Source organism: Sapajus apella, unplaced genomic scaffold (genome assembly GCF_009761245.1).
Source record: "Sapajus apella isolate SASKATOON/1434 unplaced genomic scaffold, GSC_monkey_1.0 scaffold59, whole genome shotgun sequence".
Classification (NCBI taxonomy): domain Eukaryota; kingdom Metazoa; phylum Chordata; class Mammalia; order Primates; family Cebidae; genus Sapajus; species Sapajus apella.
In genome coordinates, this window is record NW_022436999.1 from 8689231 (window position 1) to 8707609 (window position 18379).

Here is an 18379-nt window from a genome sequence, read left to right on the forward strand (position 1 = left end):
CGGGACGCTGGGCACCAGTCCTGGCCTCTACTGCTAGATGCCAATAGCACACCCCTTCCCCATATAGCAATCCAAAGACTCCACGCATGCCCAAATGCCCTGAGGTAGAGTGAGGAAAAAACTGTCCCATTTGATAACCTCTGATCTAATAGCAATAAATGGAGCTATAGATTAGGTTAGATTGGTTAAGGCTTCATAAAACTTAGGATTTTAAAAGTGAACCGTAAGTTCATTCAGAGAAAGGTCACAAACAGAAAAGCACCCTTGGAGTCCTGGTACAGGCAACCAAGTGTGGTAGGATTCCTGAAAAATGTGGTCCCCTTCCCCACCCCCATCCCCTCAAGGAGAAGGGGGGCAGGCAGCATCTACTCAGATCCAAAGAATTGGTGGCATGTAGAAAGTACAGTATTGCTAAACTTTTCATTCGTTTCAAAAAGTCAGGCACCCAGATTTTTATGTATAACTACAGGCATAAATGTGCTGGGAAGTAATCTAATGTTTAAAACTAATTCTAGGCCAGGTGCGGTGGCTCATGCCTGTAATCCCAGCACTTTGGGAGATGAAGGTGGGCAGATCACCTGAGGTCAGGAGCTCAAGACCAGCCTGACCAACATGATGAAATCCCATCTCTACTAAAAATACAAAAAATCAGCCTGTCATGATGGTGTGTGACTGTAATCCCATCTACTGGGGAGGCTGAGGCAGGAGAATCACTTGAACCTTGGAGGCAGAGGTTGCAGTGAGCCAAGATTGTGCTATTGCACTCCAGCTTGGGCAACAAGAGTGAAACTCCATCTCAAAAAAAAAGAAAAAAAGAAACTAATTCTGTAAGCCAAACAAAACAAAACATTTGGCCTCTAGGCCACAATTTTATCACCTTCTGCCAGTAGCAAGAGTTCTGAAACAAGACAGGGTTGGCTCTGAGTATGAGGCTCTGTAAGAAGTTATACCTAACTATATGTCAGCAAAGGAGAGCTGATGCCGCAGGTCTGCTGGTGAGAACAGGCAGACCCCTAATTCTAACAGTGAGAGTTAGTCTGACTACTTGAGGATTACCTGATCAGCTCTGGTTACCAGAGCTGACTATGGCTCCAATGAACAGCTCTAGGTCCCTTGCAGGGCTGTGGATCATCAGAGGGGAATGTGGAAAGAATGGGGAAGGTAAGTGTTCTCCACTTTGAGGGAAGAACCTGCCAAGCTCATAAGGAGAAAACTCTCACAGGGACCTGGCCTTTCTGCTTTTCAAAAAGACTAAATGAAAACCTCAGGTAGAAAAGGTTAAGTTTAAAAGGCTGCTTACTAAGGAGGGACTGGTATTTACCCAAAGATCATTTATCATGTTAAGTCATTCATTGCAGTCAAGATTAAGTTGCTGACAGGCTCTGGCCAAACGTTTCACAGAAATGCTCCCTGATCTCCTGGAACCTCTCAAGCCCTGGATACGAAGCAGTACATCTCCTGTCCAGACTAGCGATGAGGGGCAAAAAAAAAAGAAAAAAGAATTGCTTAGCCAGCAAAGTAAGTAAGTCTGACCTGTCTCTAACCAGTCAAAATTGGACTTATAACCTCAAAAATGACTTCAGAGAATCTGTTTGGATGCTTCCCAGCCAGACTGATAGGTGGAATCATTTCCTCATAATGGAAAGGCCACAGGGAGAACTAAAGCCAGGGTGTCTCCTGCTGGGGGATAGAAGTTTGCAATTCCTTCTAGCAAGCCAGTGACAAACCCATGGAAGGGAAGGAAAACGCACCATGGAGCCTCTGCCACCAGCCTTGGAACACCCAGGCAAGTTGCTTAGCTTCTGGCTAAAGTTTCATAAACTGCAAAATTTTTTTCTTTGCCCCCTCCCCCACCATAAACTGCAAAATTGAGGGGAAGGGTAATAGCCGAGTGGCTGAGGAATCTTGACTGTGGCACCCTTAACCACCCAATTCTTCAAGGTCAAGGATTTATAGGGTGCCAGAAGCCGCTTTTTAGTCTAATAAGTGGAGCAAAGGAGAGCAAACCTTAAAGTGCCGGGGGAATGGGGGCCTTCTGCACTGTGGATGGGATGTCACAGAAGCTTGTTCTGAGAATCTTACATTCTTTGAATCCTTGGGGCAACCTCAGGAAGTCGATAGTTCTCATCATCCCTATTGCACAGAGAGGAAAGTGAGGCTAACTTTTCCAAGGTCACACAAGGAGTCCTGCCCCTTAACCTCTATTCTACCAAACTCTACTGAGTCAACTAGAGGAGAAGGGAGCCATTTCTGTCTACTTCAAGGACCCTCCTCTGTGCTAGGCCAGCTTTTTTTTTTTTTTTTTTTGAGATGGAGTCTCCCTCTGTTGCCCAGGCTGGAGTGCAGTGGCACGATCTCGGCTCACTGCAACCTCTGTCTCCTGGGTTCAAGTGATTCTCCTGCCTCAGCCTCCCGAGTAGCTGAGATTACAGGTGCCCGCCACCATGCCTGGCTAATTTTTTGTATTTTTTAGTAGAGATGGAGTTTCACCATGTTGGCCAGGCTGGAACTCCTGACCTCGTGATCCACCTGCCTCAGTCTCCCAAAGTGTCACCACACCTGGCAGCCAGCTTTCTTTCTAGAAGATTCTTCATGCAAGTGGGGGGATATAACCAGGAACCACATACTCCTGCTCAAAACCCCACTATCCAAATCCCAAACTACCTAATCCCAACCCCCCTGATGGACAAGGACAGACACTTATTTGCAAACCACATCCCGAGTCAGGACTTCAAAGGTGCCATGATCATAGCAGCTGGCTGCCAGCTCTGGGCTCTGCCACACTCTTATTGCAACCCGGCCAACAGCCTGGCTGTGTGGGCTCCTCCTTGCTGGAGGTCCCACTCTCTGGAATTCTGACCTGCTCTCCTGCAGAGTCTTTCAGAATCAAGCCAGCTATGACATTCAAGTTCCATGTTAACTTTTGAGCAAACTCCTGCACTTTGTAGTTCATTACAGGCAAATCTTTTTTTTTTTTTTTCCCCAGGAGTCAATGGCGCCATCTCGGCTCACTGCAACCTCCGCCTCCCAGGTTCAAGTCATTCTCCTGCCTCAGTATCCCGAGTAACCTGGATTACAGGCCTGCGCCACCACGCCCGGGTAATTTTGTATTTTTAGTAGAGAAGAAGGGGGGGGTTCCACTACATTGGTCAGGCTGGTCTCGAACCCCTGACCTCAGGCGATCCACCTGCCTCTGCCGCCTCCTCCCAAAGTGCTAGGATTACAGGAATGAGCCACTGTGCCCCGCCCACACAAATCTTTTTAAGCACAAAAGGGCTTACATGTATTTAATCTATAGGACAAAGTAAAAGCCATGGATAACCATGTTAATTCAGTAACCAAGAAGACCTGCCCTTCACTATGGTAAGCAAATTACCTTTACAAAAACAGTTCTAGCCCTGTAGCTAAATGTACAGCCAAGTTTCCAGACTTTTATATTTGAGCACTAGGATAAATCCTAAGTCTCAAGATTATAAGCCAGCTCCCAAAGGTACAGGCTGGATAAACACAAACATCACTTGTTTATTTGATGAATACTTTCTAAGTACCTATTTATTAAAATTTACCATGTGCCAGGGACTTCTTTAAATGCTTTACAGGTATTAACTCATTGAATTCTAACCTTATGAGTTAGGTGTCATTACTACCCCAATATACAGAAGGTAAGGCACAAAGAGGTAAATTCCTATTGCCCAGTGATGTATGGAGGAGGCAGCACCGGGCTTAAGCTCTGGCGCTACCATCCACAGCTGAGCTTACAAACCTATCCAACTTGCCTTGCAGCACCTACTCTAACCATCTGCCTCTTCACAACCAGTCTTTTTAGAAAGGAGACTTAAGAAAAATGGCACCAATGAAGAAAGCAGGCTTATTTATAGCAAACTAAGGGAAGGGAGAGCCAAACAAACCATAGAAAGGTAGTAATCCCCTTTTGAAAGACACACATACAGAACAACTATGCAAGGTGGGTCTTCCAACACTATCTAATGCACATCCTTCTCCCCCTTGGCATAATCTTTCAAAAGACACCGCCCTTCTGCCCAGGGCAGTCAGGTTCCTCCACTCAGGAGCCTCTATTCAGTCAGCTTGTCACAGGGCCATTGCTATTGACCCCCAAAGCAGTAATTTACTAACTGGTGAGGCCAAAGGTCTATGGCACAGGCTGTGTTTTGGTCAGGAGATATTTCCCCCACAACATTGGCAGGCTCAAGGCCCCACCTCTTTAAAGTCTTTGGCTGTAAGTCACTTTTACAAAAAGTATGACTCTCATAATTTAAAATTGCAGCCACCATGGGCCACAGAAATTCCTGTCCCTCTTTTCTGCTCTGGTGTTCTCTTTGTGCTTCCCACCACCTCACAATCTGTTTCACCTATTTAAATGTCTGTCTCTACCCACCAGTATGCAAATTTCACCAAGGTAGGGATTTGGGCTGTTTTGTTCACTGTTAAGAGTCTCAGAGCTTGCCAGAGCTTGTCGGGCATGGTGGCTCACGCCTGTAATCCCAGCACTTTGGGAGGCTGAGGTGGGTGGATCACGAGGTCAAGAGATCGAGACCATCCTGGTCAACATGGCGAAACCCCGTCTCTACTAAAAATACAAAAATTAGCCGGGCATGGTGGCACATACCTGTAGTCCCAGCTACTTGGGAGGCTGAGGCAGGAGAATCGCTTGAACCCAGGAGGCAGAGGTTGAGGTGAGCCGAGATCACGCCAGTGCACTCCAGCCTGGGTAACAAGAGCAAAAGTCCATCTCAAAAAAAAAAAAAAAAAAAAGAGTCTCAGAGCTTTGAAGATTGCCTGGCTTAGGGGACACACACAGATACTTCTTGAATAAGTGAATAAATACCCACAAAGAACAGACACTTGTCTCTAACTCTCAGACCTTCCCCCAGTTGTCAAATTCAGGCTGCAACCTTAGAATTCCCCATGAGGAAGAAATGGGGCTGTTACTTCCAATGGAAGATAATTTGGCAACTAAATCATCATGTAAGTACCCAATTTCTCACAGAGTAGAGCAGGTGGAAAAGGAATCTGGAGTGCTGAACTTTGTCAATGTCCGCGCTCCCAGGAAGGTATAAAAGGAGAGTAGTAATAGAAGACAAAAGTCAGGGACAGCATTATCAGCAGGGTGGGAAACATGGTAGTGAAAGGAAGACTGTAAAGAAAAAGCAAAGCGCCAGGCGCAGTGGCTCGTGCCTGTAATCCTAACACTTTGGGAGGCTGAGGTGGGCAGATCACTTGAGGTCAGGCATTCAAGACCAGCCTGACCAACATGGTGAAACACCTTCCCTACTAAAAATACAAAAATTAGCCAAGCATGGTAGTGCATGCCTGTAATCCCAGCTACCTGGGAGGCTGAGGGGGGAGAATCACTTGAACCCAGGAGGTGGAGGTTGCAGTGAGACAAGATGGCGTCATTACACTCCAACCTGATCAATACAGTGAGACCCTGTCTGAAAAAAGAAAAGCTTATTAAATTCCTTTTAGCAAGTAGGAAGTGCCAGACTGTTCTCAAACTCCAGACCTCAGGTGATCCACCCACTTCAGCCTCCCAAAGTGCTGGGATTACAGGAGTGAGCCACCACCGCACCGGGCTGTTTCACCACCACTGACTTTCTAATGCACTCAGAAACCTCTATTACAAAGTTAGGAGTTACGGGACAACTACAGTTAGTAAATGCTGTGACAGTTACTTAAATAACTGGTGATGTGAAAGGTCCCAAGAGCAACCTCAGTATAGTGACACAGAATATCTTTCCCTCCTTCCTCTACTAGAGGGAATATATCTTTCTCTCTTCCTGGAAGTAAAGCTGGCAACGATACCCACTAATTAAGCATTCAGATGTCACACAAGGGTAAAACAGGCAGAGGTCAAGTGGAATGCATAATATTCTCAGGACTCAGGAGCCATACTAGGTTGAAAGTAACTCTAGGACCAGGGCAGACAGATGGCTGTTAGAGAGAAGCACGAGATTCAAGAGAAAGGAAAAGGGTATTAGATTTCACTTACCGTATGATAATCTATGGTGTAGTGGGAAAAGCTATGAGCTGGAAGGACCCTTTGTCACTATCAGGCTTGCAGTCTTGACAAGCCTTGTCACCTCACTAGTCTCCATCTACTCACCTCCCAAATTAACGGGAGGGAAGTAAGTAGATTGGATTCTGAGTTTTGAGTGGTGGGGGGGGCGCCTCCAGAAAGCTGCAATTACCATCTCTCTCCGGGCAGAAAGTCAACAGCAGCTGCGCATTTGGAAGCATAGCCGTCACGGGACTTTTCCCCAAAGCACAGGAGACAGCGGCTACAGCCACTAGGCAGGACACTTGAAAACGCAGGTTGTGGCCGGGGTCTTTGGCTGCAAGTCTTCGGGTGTTATGAGCCTGCCTCTTCCGCTCCAAGTGTCCCTCCTGCAAAAAATGGGTCCGGGGGACCTGCACACCCTTGGAGCCCTCGTCCACAGCCCCACATCAACCACAATGTCAGGAACTTACGCGGAGATCTCCTTCCCGTTCAGGATTTCTGCTGGCGCCATGGCCTTTATTAGTCCGCTGCCCACGATAAGCACCACCAATATCGAGGTTTCGCTCCCTCCGCAGCCAAGCGGGACAGCCCAACCCACGTGCTTAAGGACTGGCCAGAGGGATCACACGATTGCGCCTGCGCCCCCGCCCCACTTCTTCCCCGTAGACTCAGTGGCGCATGCGCAGCCCGTAGGGACCTGTGTCCCTTAACTAGCTGAGAGCTAAGGGGTCCTGGACTGCGGGACGGAAGAGGGAAGGGAAGAAGAAGATCGGTGATGAATGGCTGGTGGAAATGATTGGCGGAAGGAAAGAGCCAGTCCAGAGTGTGCCTTTGTATTCGGCGGGAAACACTAATAGGTTTTTTTCCGAAAAGGACTCCGGAACCCGGCCCCAATTACAGCCAATCAGGGAGTAGAGCTGCGGGCGGGGGTGGGGCGGAGCAGTATCGCGGGAAGGACGACAGTTTCGAGCGTTTGGGAGGCGGGTCTCATGCATCCGCCGCGGCTCTGGGGACGCGGTGCAGGGGTCTGAGCCTTCCAGGGAAGTTTAAGCTGGTCCCCTCGCGGGAATGTGGCGGGCGCAAGACTCCACAGGAGATGTGAAACTGAGGAGCTTGGCGCGCCTTCCGACTTTGTCACGCAACCGCACCACCAGACTGGGTCGGGCCCCCTCCGCGTTCTGCTCTGGAGGGCCTGGCTCTGGGCCCAGCACCGCGCTTTTAGAATCTCCTCAGCTGAATCTGACGCTCAGCCGTGGGTGAAGCGCAGCCCGCTGTTTTAGGCCTCTCCGAGCTGGAAGGGGTGTCAGAGCCGGAGCGCTCGTGGCCCCCTCGGTGTCGGGGTCACCACGGGGTTGCCAGGGCTCAGGGAGGGTCGTAGTTTAGATTTTGTCACCCCCACGTCGCCGTCCCCCGGCAGGTATGGGTTGGAGAACCCACGCGGGCTTCATAAGCTAGATAGATGCCAGTTGACTGTCGAGAGGGGACGCTCCCTCCCCGTAGGCGTCCACGCTGGGAAAGGAATAAGATGGGCGATTGCCTGGGGAGCCTGACAGGGAGATGGCACCTGGGATGCTGGAGAGGACTGGCCCCTTGAGTTACTGAGTCGAATGAATGTGCTTGCTCTGCTCGAGGAACTGCTCGTAGGTTGCAGTCATCCCAGTATGGTCTTGAAGGTACGTGGTTCAGGTCACTTAGGACTTGACCAGATAACGGGTTTCTTTTACAAGCCGTTCCTTATGGTGTCGTGTTTCAACTAATGGCAGAGCTCATCTAAAACAAAATTTTAAGTTTTGGAGCTTTTAGTATTTGTTTCTTATTTTTAAATTCTGAGGTTATTTATAGTAACCCCATATATGAAATTAGATAATCTCTTGTTTCATTACCCATTTATTATACAAAGATCATACATAATATATGTATGATCATATTTTGTATGATCTTTGTATAATATTCATACCGTAAAAGTCACCAATTTTAAGTACACCGTTCAATGATTTTTAGTATAGTTACGGAGTTGTGCAACCATCAATGTAATAGGAAATTTTTGGTGATTTTCTGTTTCTGGTAATTATTTCTACATATATATATTTTAAGATGGAGTTTCACTCTGTCACTCAGGCTGCAGTGCAGTGGCGTGATCTTTGCTCTTTGCAGCCTCCACCTCCAGGGTTCTAATGATCCTCCCACCTCAGCGTCCCAAGTAGGTTGGACCACAGGCCCCGGCTAATTTTTGTATTTTTGGTACTGTCTGGGTTTCACTGTTGACCAGACTGGTCTGGATCTCAGGGGATTGGTCTGCCTCAGCCTCCCAAAATCCTGGGATTATGGGCATGAGCCACCATGCCTGACCTACTTTACTATTCTTAAAATTTGCACAAGTGATATGTTAAACGCACAGACTTAGTAATATGATATTGTAGTAATAGCCCTGAAACACATTGTCTCATATTGTGTTGTACCTAAACAAGTGAAATTAAGACAAAAATTGAAGGAAATATTTCTTGTAAATTGCAGATAGTTAATCTTTTGTGTCTTTTAATACCAAATAGATATTGACTAGTCCAGCTTTCTTTTTTGTTGAGGAAGATGGCAGAAACCCCATTTTACAGATGGGGTTAGACTTTGAAGGATAACACCCAAAGCTACATAGCTGTGGCTGGTATAGGCCCCAAACCTGATGTTTCATCTCTAAATCTATTGCCTTTGCCATCTCAAGAGCCTGGTTTTTGACAATAGTATCTATGTATGAGTTGTACAATTCATTCATTCTTGGAGCAAATAATTGTTGAATGGCCACTCTGCCATAGCACTTCTCTAGATGCTAGAGATACCCTAGTGAACCAGCAAAGTTTCTGCTCTCAGCTCATATTCTGGTAGAGGAGACAATGATCAAGTAAAGAAATACATATGCTAATTTTAGAGATTATGACATGCTATATTTTAAAAATAGGCAAGCTAAGAGGATAGGCAGTGATGTTGGGAGGTGGGAGAGTGTTGTTGTCTCAGAAATCTGGTAACAGAGATATATCTAGGCATCTGAGTTGAGCAGAAACAATGAAGAGAGGAACTTGGAATGTAAAAAAGGGAAAGCAAGAATTTGCTTTGAGCAACTGAAAAGATGGAATTGCCATTTGCTGAGTTGAAATAAGGTAAAACATAGAAGGATTAGGTTTTGGGGCTAAGATTATCAATTCAGTTTTAGACATTTTAAGATTTTTCTTTGACATGCAAATGGAGAGAAGATATTTAAATCCATGAGATTGAATGAGACCCCACCAAGGGTATGGGTGTAGGTAGAGAAAGGACCAAGGACTGACACCAGAACGTTTCAGCGTTCAGAATGCAAGGAGACAGGAGTAATCAGGAGGGAAGATTGAAAAGGAGAGTCCAGCTAGGGGCTGTGGCTCACACCCTTACTAATCCCAGCACTTTGGGAGACCAAATACAGGAAGATCGCTTGAATCCAGGAGTTTGTAGAACAGCTCAAGCAACATACCAAGACCCTGTCTCTACAAAAATAAAAAATTTTAAATTTGCCTGTAATCCCAGCACTTTGGGAGGTGAAGGTGGGCAGATCACCTGAGGTCAGGAGTTTGGACCAACCTGGCCAACATGGAGAAACCCTGTCTCTACTAAAAATGCAAAGATTAGCTGGGCATGATGGCTGGTGCCTGTAATCCCAGCTACTTGGGAGGCCGAGGCAGGGGAATGCCTTGAACCTGGGAGGCGGTGGTTGCAGTGAGCCACTGCACTTCTACCTGGGAAACAGAGCAAGACTCCATCTCAAAAATAAATAAACAAATAAGGATAAAAAAAAAATTAGCACATGTATCTCAGAACTTAAAGTATAATAATAAAAAATAATAAAAATAAATTTTAAAAAGATAAAAAAATTAGCGGGGTGTGGTGGCATGTGCCTGTAGTCCCAGCTACTCAGGAGGCTGAGATGGGAGGATCCTGTGAGCCTAGGAGTCAGAGGCTTCAGTAAGCTATAATCGTACCACTGCACTCCAATCTAGGCGACAGAGCAAGACCCTGTCTCTTAAAAGGAAAGGAGAGTCCAGTGTGTTCTGAGGAAAACCCCAAGAGCATTCCACTTTAGAATACAAGTGAAGAGGCCTGACGTGGTGTCTCACACCTGTAATCGCAGCAGTTTGGGAGGCCGATGCAGGCAGATCACTTGAGCTCAGGAGTTCAAGACCAACCTGACCAACATGGCGAAACCTCTGTCTACTAAAAATACAAAAATTAGCTGGATGTGTTAGTACATGCCTATAATCCCAGTTACTAGGGAGGTTGAGGCCAGAGACTTGTTTGAACTCGGGGTGGAGGTTGCAGTGAGCCAAGATCATGCCACTGCACTACAGCCTGAGCAACAGAGTGAGACTCCATCTCTAAAAAAAAGAAAAGACAGGTAAAGAATATGTTTCGTGGAAAAAGGGGTAATTAATTCTGTCAACTCTTGCAAATTGGTCAAATAAAGAATGAGAATCAACCTTTCACAGAGAACAGAAAGACAAGATATTTTTATTTAATGCTTTTAAAGGCAGTTGCTAGAAAAAAAATGTGTTTACTTTTTGCAGAGGCTCTGTTCTTACAACTGTTTGATATCTGAAAATTTTAAATTTGTAATTACTTTGACCTTGTAATTCTACTTGTAGAATTTATTTTGAGGTGGGGGCAGGATTTTACTCTGTTACCCAGGCTGGAGTACAGTAACACAATCAGCTCACTGCAACCTTGAACTCCTGAGTAGTTGGGACCTATAGTCCCAACTATAGGTGGCATGTACCACCACGCCTGACTAATTAAAACATTTTTCTGTAGAGACAGGGTCTATGTTGCCCAGGCTGGTCTCCAACTCCTGGCCTCAAGCCATCCTCAAGTCTTGGCCTTCCAAAACATTGGGATTACAGGCGTGAGCTGCCTCGCCCAGTTTAGGAATTTATCTTAAAGTAATTTTACATATAAAGAAAGATATATCCGCTGGGTGAGGTGGTTCACACCTGTAATCCCAGAGCTTTGGAAGGCAGAGGCTGGTAGATTACTTGAGGTCAGATGTTCAAGACCAGCCTAGCTAATGTGGCGAAACCCCACCGCACCTGGCCTATTTCTTATTCTATTGGTTTAGTTATTATCTGTTACTCTTATTCCTATAAACATAACTTGTTTCTCTCCACTTCGTTTTTATCATACATAATTGTAGACAGCACTGTCTTCAATTATAGTGAATTTAGCAGTAAATTCACATTAGATCAACTAGTATAGCTTTAAAAAATATATTTATGTCTGGGTTCCACCGTTAACCAAGTCAGAACTTAGGTGGGGTCAGGGTTCATTATTCTTTGAAAATAAGATGATGTATGAAAAATATTCCTGGTGATTCTGGTATCAGGAATACAAATTTGGGGCATACTTTCTCTGCTGTAAAAATATTTTCCTAAGGCCAGGTGCGGTGGCTCACGCCACCTATAATCCTAGCACTTTGGAAGGCGGAGGCAGTGGAACACTTGAGGTCAGGAATTCAAGACCAATCTGTCCAATATGGTGAAACCCCATCTCTACTAAAAATACAAAAAATTAGTCAGGCATGGTGGCATGTGCCTGTAGTTCCATCTACTTGGTAGACTGAGGCAGGAGAATTTTTGAACCTGGGAGGCAGAGGTTTCAGTGAGCTGTGGTTCAAGATGGCCAGCGGGAGACCTATGTTAATTCTAGCTAATTAATTATAAGCTTGCTTGGCTCAGAGTACACTGAAGTTTATACACCAAACTAAATGTTATTGGTGCAGTTAATTAGAAATCAAGCAGCAACAGGAGGCTTAAGGTAAAGACCATCCAAGAGCAAAGTAACACAGGGGAACACCAAGGGGTGGTTGCAAAGCAGGCAATACTGCTCTGGTCCCACGAATGCCTTCTCAACATGGTGACTGCATGAGGGTCTCATAAAGAGGGCTTGTGCAAAGATCTCTGAGAAGGGAGGCGACTTCTGCTCACAAGGTCGGGTAGGGTCTTTGCAGATGGGAGCTGGCAAAGAGGAGAAAAGCCTTACAGGGCAGACATCACGAACGCCTCAGGCTCTGCCTAGGTTCTCAGAACATAGAGTGATTTTAATTGTTCTATGTCCTCAATGCTTGGGAGATAAAGCCCCTTGATGCATTGGGTGTGGTCAGACAGGGTGGCTCCTCATCTGCCATACTACTGATGCAGCTGCACCCTGATAACAATCAGTGATGAACTGAGTACTAGTTTGGCATGTCCTAGAAGGATCTCAAGCGCTGTTAACATGCTCAGAGCACTAGTTTAGCATGTCTTAGAAGGATCTCAGGTGCTCTCCCCACCGGCTATCTTACCTACCCCTCATCCTCCCCTTCCAGGCCAGTAAGATCAATGAGATTATGCACATAATAAAAGTGTTTGGAGCTCAGAGCTCAGGGCCAATGTGGTTCTGGCGCTTGCGTTGGTCCCCTGGACCCATGCTATAAATTCTTGTCCTGTGTCTCTGTCTTTATTTCCTTTTCTCAATTGCTTATCACCGCAGGACTGAGGGCACCCACATATGGGATTGGGGCTGGTACCCAACAGTGAGCCAATACCTCACCACTGCACTCCAGCCTGGGTGACAGAGCGAGACTGTCTCAAAAAAAAAAAAATTTCCTAGAATTAGAATTCCAGTTTTTTAACACACCTTATGCTTTCAGAATAGTAAATGGAGTCATCATTTCACCTTCTTTCAAAGTACCTCTACCTTGATTGTATGTATTGGAGTATAAAAATTTGACCTAGCCAAGAATTTTACAAAAGAAAGTCCCAAAATATGATTTTCATGTTTACACAACTGCTCATTTTTGGTGGGATCACTTTCTTAAGGTTACTTAAGTGTACAAAGCTTGATGAAAATCATTTGTGTTTTCACTTCATTAATTGGGGAAATAAAGAGCTACAGGTTTTACTGTAACATTTTAGAAGGTCCCTTTTTCTTTGGATCTCTGTGATGTGTTTACCTAGCAACAGCTTCTTTGATATGCAAACATTCTACTGGCAAATTGCTCAGAGCAGCCACTCATGTTGGACAATTCAGGTTTCTTCTGAAAACTGGCCTTGGATTTGGAATTTTCTCTGGAGTCTGATGTGGTAAACATTTATACTTTTCACTTCCTACTAAATGCAGCATAGCATACTACATCTTATGAATGTGTAAAAAATAGAGTAGTCATGTACAAACCTAAAAATCACAGAATAATCCTGTAATGGTGCTATATTTTATTTTTACTTTAGTTTCCTAATACTTTTTTTTTTTTTTTTTTTTTAAAGGAACGGGGTCTTGCTATGTTGCCCAGGCTGGAGTGCCGTGGCTATTCACAGGCGTGATCCCGCTACTGATCAGCTCGGGAGTTTTGACCTGCTCCGTTTCCAACCTGGGCCAGTTCACCCCTCCTTAGGCAACCTGGTGGTGCCCCCATTCCTGGGAGGTCATCATATTAATGCCAAACTTAGTGCGGACACCCGATTGGCATAGCGCACTACAGCCCAGAACTCCCAGACTTAAGAGATCCTCCAGCCTCAGCCTCCTGAATAGCTGGGACTACAAGCACACACCACAGCGCCCAGCTCCTAATACATTTTTATTGTATTATTATATGGTTAGTTTGGGAGAATAGTACTATCGTTATCTGTGTTAGTTAACTTTGCATTAAGGTTTTTTTCACCTTTTTGGTTCTTTCATTTTACAATCCATATTTTTTGTGCCTGGTATTGGGATGATAAAAGTAAACCAGAAATAGCTCCTGTTTTTAGGTACCTTTATTTGTTTATTTGTTTGGAGACAGGGTCTTACTCTGTCACCCAGGCTGGTGGCACAATCATAGCTTACTATGGACTCCATCTCCTGGCTCAAGCCATCCTCCACCTTAGCCTCCCAAGTAACTGAGATTATAGGTGTTGCACCACCACCTCTGGCTAATCGTTAAAATTTTTGTAGAGTGGCCAGGTGTGGTGGCTCACGCCTGTAATTCCAGCACTTTGGGAGGCCCAGGCAGGCAGATCATCTGAGCTCAGAAGTTCGAGACCAGCCTAACCAACATGGAGAAACCCTGTCTCTACTAAAAATACAAAAGTAGCAGGGCATGGAGACACATGCCTGTAATCCCTCCTGTCGGGAGGCTGAGACAGGAGAATCACTAGAACCCAGGAAGCAGAGGTTGTGGTGAGCCAAGATCGCGCCATTGCACTCCAACCTGGGCAGCAAAAGCAAAACTCCATCTCAAAAAAAATTTTTTTTGTAGAGATGGGATCTCACTTTGTTGGCCAGACTGGTCTCAAACTCCTGGCCTCAACTGATTCTTCTACCCCAGCCTTCCAAAGTACTGGGATTGCAGGCATGAGCCGCCGACCTGCCCTAGATACCTTTAATGTATTAGAGCAGATAAGATTTTTACACAGTATAATATTGAATATTGAATGAGACAACAAAGAAAATCATATACTATACATACTATAAAAGGAGAAGATTACCCTTACCTTTCAGGAATCAATAAAACTCCCTGGAGAAGATGATACTTGAACTTATACTGGAGGATTTATATGTTCATCCTTCTTGATTTATATTTTGTCTCACAGGGTAGCTTGTTTCTTAGAGACAGCGTGAGTGAAACTCATTAAGCAAAGTCAATATAGCACAAGATTCATAAAATGGTAAAGAAATAAGAATAAAGGATGAGATTCTTTTTATTTTTTTTTATTTTTTATTTTTTTAAACATGGAGTTTCACCATGATGGCCTGGCTGGTCTTGAACTCCTGACCTCAGATGATCCACCCACCTCAGTCCCTTAAATTGCTAGGATTATAGGTGTGAGCCACCGCACCTGGCTGTTTTTTATTTTTTAATTTTTTTTTTAGTTGGAGTCTTGTTCTATCACCATGCTAGAGTGCAGTGGCGTGATCTCGGCTCACTGCAACCTCTACCTCCTGTGTTCAAGCGATTCCCCTGCTTCAGCCTCCTGAGTAGCTGGGCTTATAGGCACGTGCCACCACATCTGGTTTTTTTAAAATTATTATTTTAGTAGAGGTGGCGTTTCACCATGTTGGCCAGGATGGTCTCAATCTCCTGATCTCATGATCCTCCCACCTCAGCCTCCCAAAGTGCTGGGATTACAGGCATGAGCCACCAGGCCAGACAGGATGAAATTCTTAACAACTTTGTCAGGCCGGGCATGGTGGCTCACGCCATCCCAGCACTTTGGGAGGCCAAGGTGGGCGGATCAGTTGATGTCAGGAGTTCGAGACCAGCCTGGCCAACAGGGCAAAATCCAGTCTCTACTAAAAATACAAAAATTCGCTGGGCATGCTGATGGACTCCTGTAATCCCTCCTACTCGGAAGGCTGAGACAGGAGAATCGTTTGAACCCAGGAGGCAGAGGTTGCAGTGAGGCCAGATCATACCAGCCGACTTTATTTAACCTGGGTAACAAGAGCAAAACTCTGTCTCAAAAAAAAAGAAAAAAAAGAACTTTGTCTCCAGTATCATTCTTGTTCTAGGATTGAGGAACAGTTCATTCTCCATTTTCATCTACTAAAATTTATTTAATTCTCTTCTTTGGTTCTTGGAAAAAGAATTGATATAGTAATGATCTTAGTTATCAAATAATGAAAATGAAAAAAGAGACTAGTCTTATTATAAATATTTATTTTTTGACCAGGCACTGTGGCTCATGCCTGTAATCCTAGCACTTTGGGAGGCCGAGGTGGGTGGATCACCTGAGGTCAGGAGTTCAAGACCAGCCTGGCCATCATGGTGAAACCCCATCTTTATTTAAAAATATATATATATTTGTTGTTGTTTTTATTTTCATTTTATTTTATTTGAGACAAGGTCTCACTCTGTCACCCAGGCTGTAGTGCAGTGGTTCCATTACGGCTCACTGCAGCCTTGAACTCATGGGCCCAAGCAATCCTCCCACCTCAGTATCCTGAGCAGCTGGGCTAATTTTTGTGCTTTTTCATGTATAAAGATGAGATTTTGCCATATTGCCCAGGCTGGTCTCAAACTCCTAGGCTCAAGAGATCTGTCCACTTCTGCCTCCCAAAGTGCTGAGATTATAGGCATGAGCCACCATTACAGCCTAGAGTTATTTACATTTTAACAAGTGCCACTACCAATTAGGTATTGGTACACCTAATACTTAGTACAGCTAGAATGAATTAGGTATACCAATACCTAGAATAACACCTAGAATGAATTAGAGAAATTTCAAAACAGATTTCAGGATTAGTAAAAGAAAGTCAGGCCCTATGCTACCTGTTCCACATCCCTCAAATCACGTAATCCTGATTTTTTTCCTCCTCTTATGAAAATTCCTCTCATGTTGGGCCTGTTCAATTTTCTGGGAAACACCACCTAGCAAAGAAAACGGCACTGCACTTACATTCAACCTCTCCATTACACAGTTTCTAAATGCCACTTTTTTTTTTCCAGAGTACATTCTCTGATCTTAAAAAAAGAAATCCAGTGGCACAATTACAGCTCTGTGCAGCCTTGACTTCTTGGCCTCAAGTGATTCTCTTGCTTCAGCTTCCTGAGTAGCTGGGAACATAGGTGTTTGCCACCATGGCCAGCTATTTTTTTTTTCTTTTTTTAGTTTTTTGTGAAGATAGATAGTGTCTCACTATCTTGCCTAGGTTGATCTTGAATTCCTGGGCTCAAGTGATCCTCTTGCCTCAGCCTCCCAAAGTGCTGGGATTACAGATGTGAGCCACTGTGCCTAGCCAAACTCTCTATTCCATTGCTTAATAAATCATATGAACGTTAATTTGGAAGTTACCTTTTCTCTATTCCTTTTAATTTCACTTTAGAAAATAAAGAATATGGAATTGAACTAAGTAGGGAAAATGGATTTGTAAAAATTATATGAGGCACCAGCCTGGCCAACCTGGTGAAACCCCGTCTCTACTAAAAATACAAAAATTAGTTGGGCGTGGTGGTGGGTGCCTGTAATCCTAGCTACTTGGGAGGCTGAGACAGGCGAATCACTTGAACCCGGGAAGTGGAGGTTGTAGTGAGCTGAGATCACAGCATTGTACTCCAGCCTGGGTAACAGAGCGAGACTCCATCTCAAAAAAATAATAAATAAAAATTATGTGAGGTTGTATTTTATATTTCTCTGGGGCAGAAAGAATACTACGAGCTATGATGCTGCATTATTAACTATTTTGACTTTTTTTTTTTTTTGAGACGGAGTTTCGTTCTTGTTACCCAGGCTGGAGTGCAATGGCGCGATCTCGGCTCACCGCAACCTCCACCTCCTGGGTTCAGGCAATTCTCCTGCCTCAGCCTCCTTAGTAGCTGGGATTACAGGCACGTGCCACCATGCCCACCTAATTTTTTGTATTTTTTTAGTAGAGACGGGGTTTTACCATGTTGACCAGGATGGTCTTGATCTCTTGACCTCGTGATCCACCTGCCTCGGCCTCCCAAAGTGCTGGGATTACAGGCTTGAGCCACCGCGCTCGGCCTATTTTGACTTTTTATCTTTTGGCTGAATCTTGAGGGATATAGTTAACATTTCTGATAGATCAAGAAATTGAAGACATTTGCAAGTCAGATATCTGAAGATATGATTCACAAGTATTAGGTTGGTGCACAAGTAATCAAGGGTTTTGCAATTACTTTTAATAAAATTATTAATTAAAATTAATAACTTTTTGCCATTGCTTTTAATGGTAAAACCTGCAATTACTTTTGCACCAACCTAATAGCATTTAAGTATGTTACAAGTGCATATATGTATATTAGTAGGCTGCTTCAACCAGTTACAATGTTAACAGTATTTTCATGCTTTCTTAGAAACTAGGTCCACCTTGTCTTCAAGCAACAGGTTCAGCAAGTAGCTCCTTCTGAGGTCTAGTAAGCACTGAGGATCTGAAGTGAAACCTTCCAGGAGGCATTGCTGTTGGTACTGAGCAGATCTCAGCATCTCTTCCTGACTGGTCTGTGCAAACATTCCTTTTAAATACTTTGGGTCATCATTACTGGATCTATTTCATGCTGCTTGAATCTACAGCATGTCAGGCCCCTTCCAGTTTTTAAAGCACTCAGATCCAGGAAGGCTTGTTACTGGGCAAACCAATGGACCCCATGAAGCTAAGCCATCAGAAGCCAGGCATCTATCAGCTCACACATCTCAGAAAAATAGCCAAGTGGTGAGTTGTATTCTGGCGTTCATTTCTCGCTGTTCTCAGAAGGTGGTGATTAAATAATCTCCTGTATAACCAAAATCCTATCTCTACTAAAAATATAAGAGCTATAAGAAAGGGAAAGTCCAGGCTGGGCGCGGTGGCTCAAGCCTGTAATCCCAGCACTTT

The 18379-nt window shown here is 44.6% G+C and overlaps 1 protein-coding gene across 2 annotated transcripts in view; it reads right to left on the reverse strand.

Moving 5' to 3' along the window:
• Nucleotides 1-6925, reverse strand: part of MTHFD1 (methylenetetrahydrofolate dehydrogenase, cyclohydrolase and formyltetrahydrofolate synthetase 1) — a 74067-nt gene extending 67142 nt beyond the window's left edge. The window contains exon 1 of one of the 2 annotated variants that reach the window (XM_032246083.1): nucleotides 6490-6925. In XM_032246083.1, coding sequence (XP_032101974.1) covers nucleotides 6490-6530 — 41 coding nt within the window. In that variant the 5' untranslated portion in view covers nucleotides 6531-6925. The remainder of the gene's footprint in view (nucleotides 1-6489) is intronic. The other variant, XM_032246084.1, reaches the window with a different exon arrangement.
• Between the last annotated feature and the right edge of the window lie 11454 nt (nucleotides 6926-18379).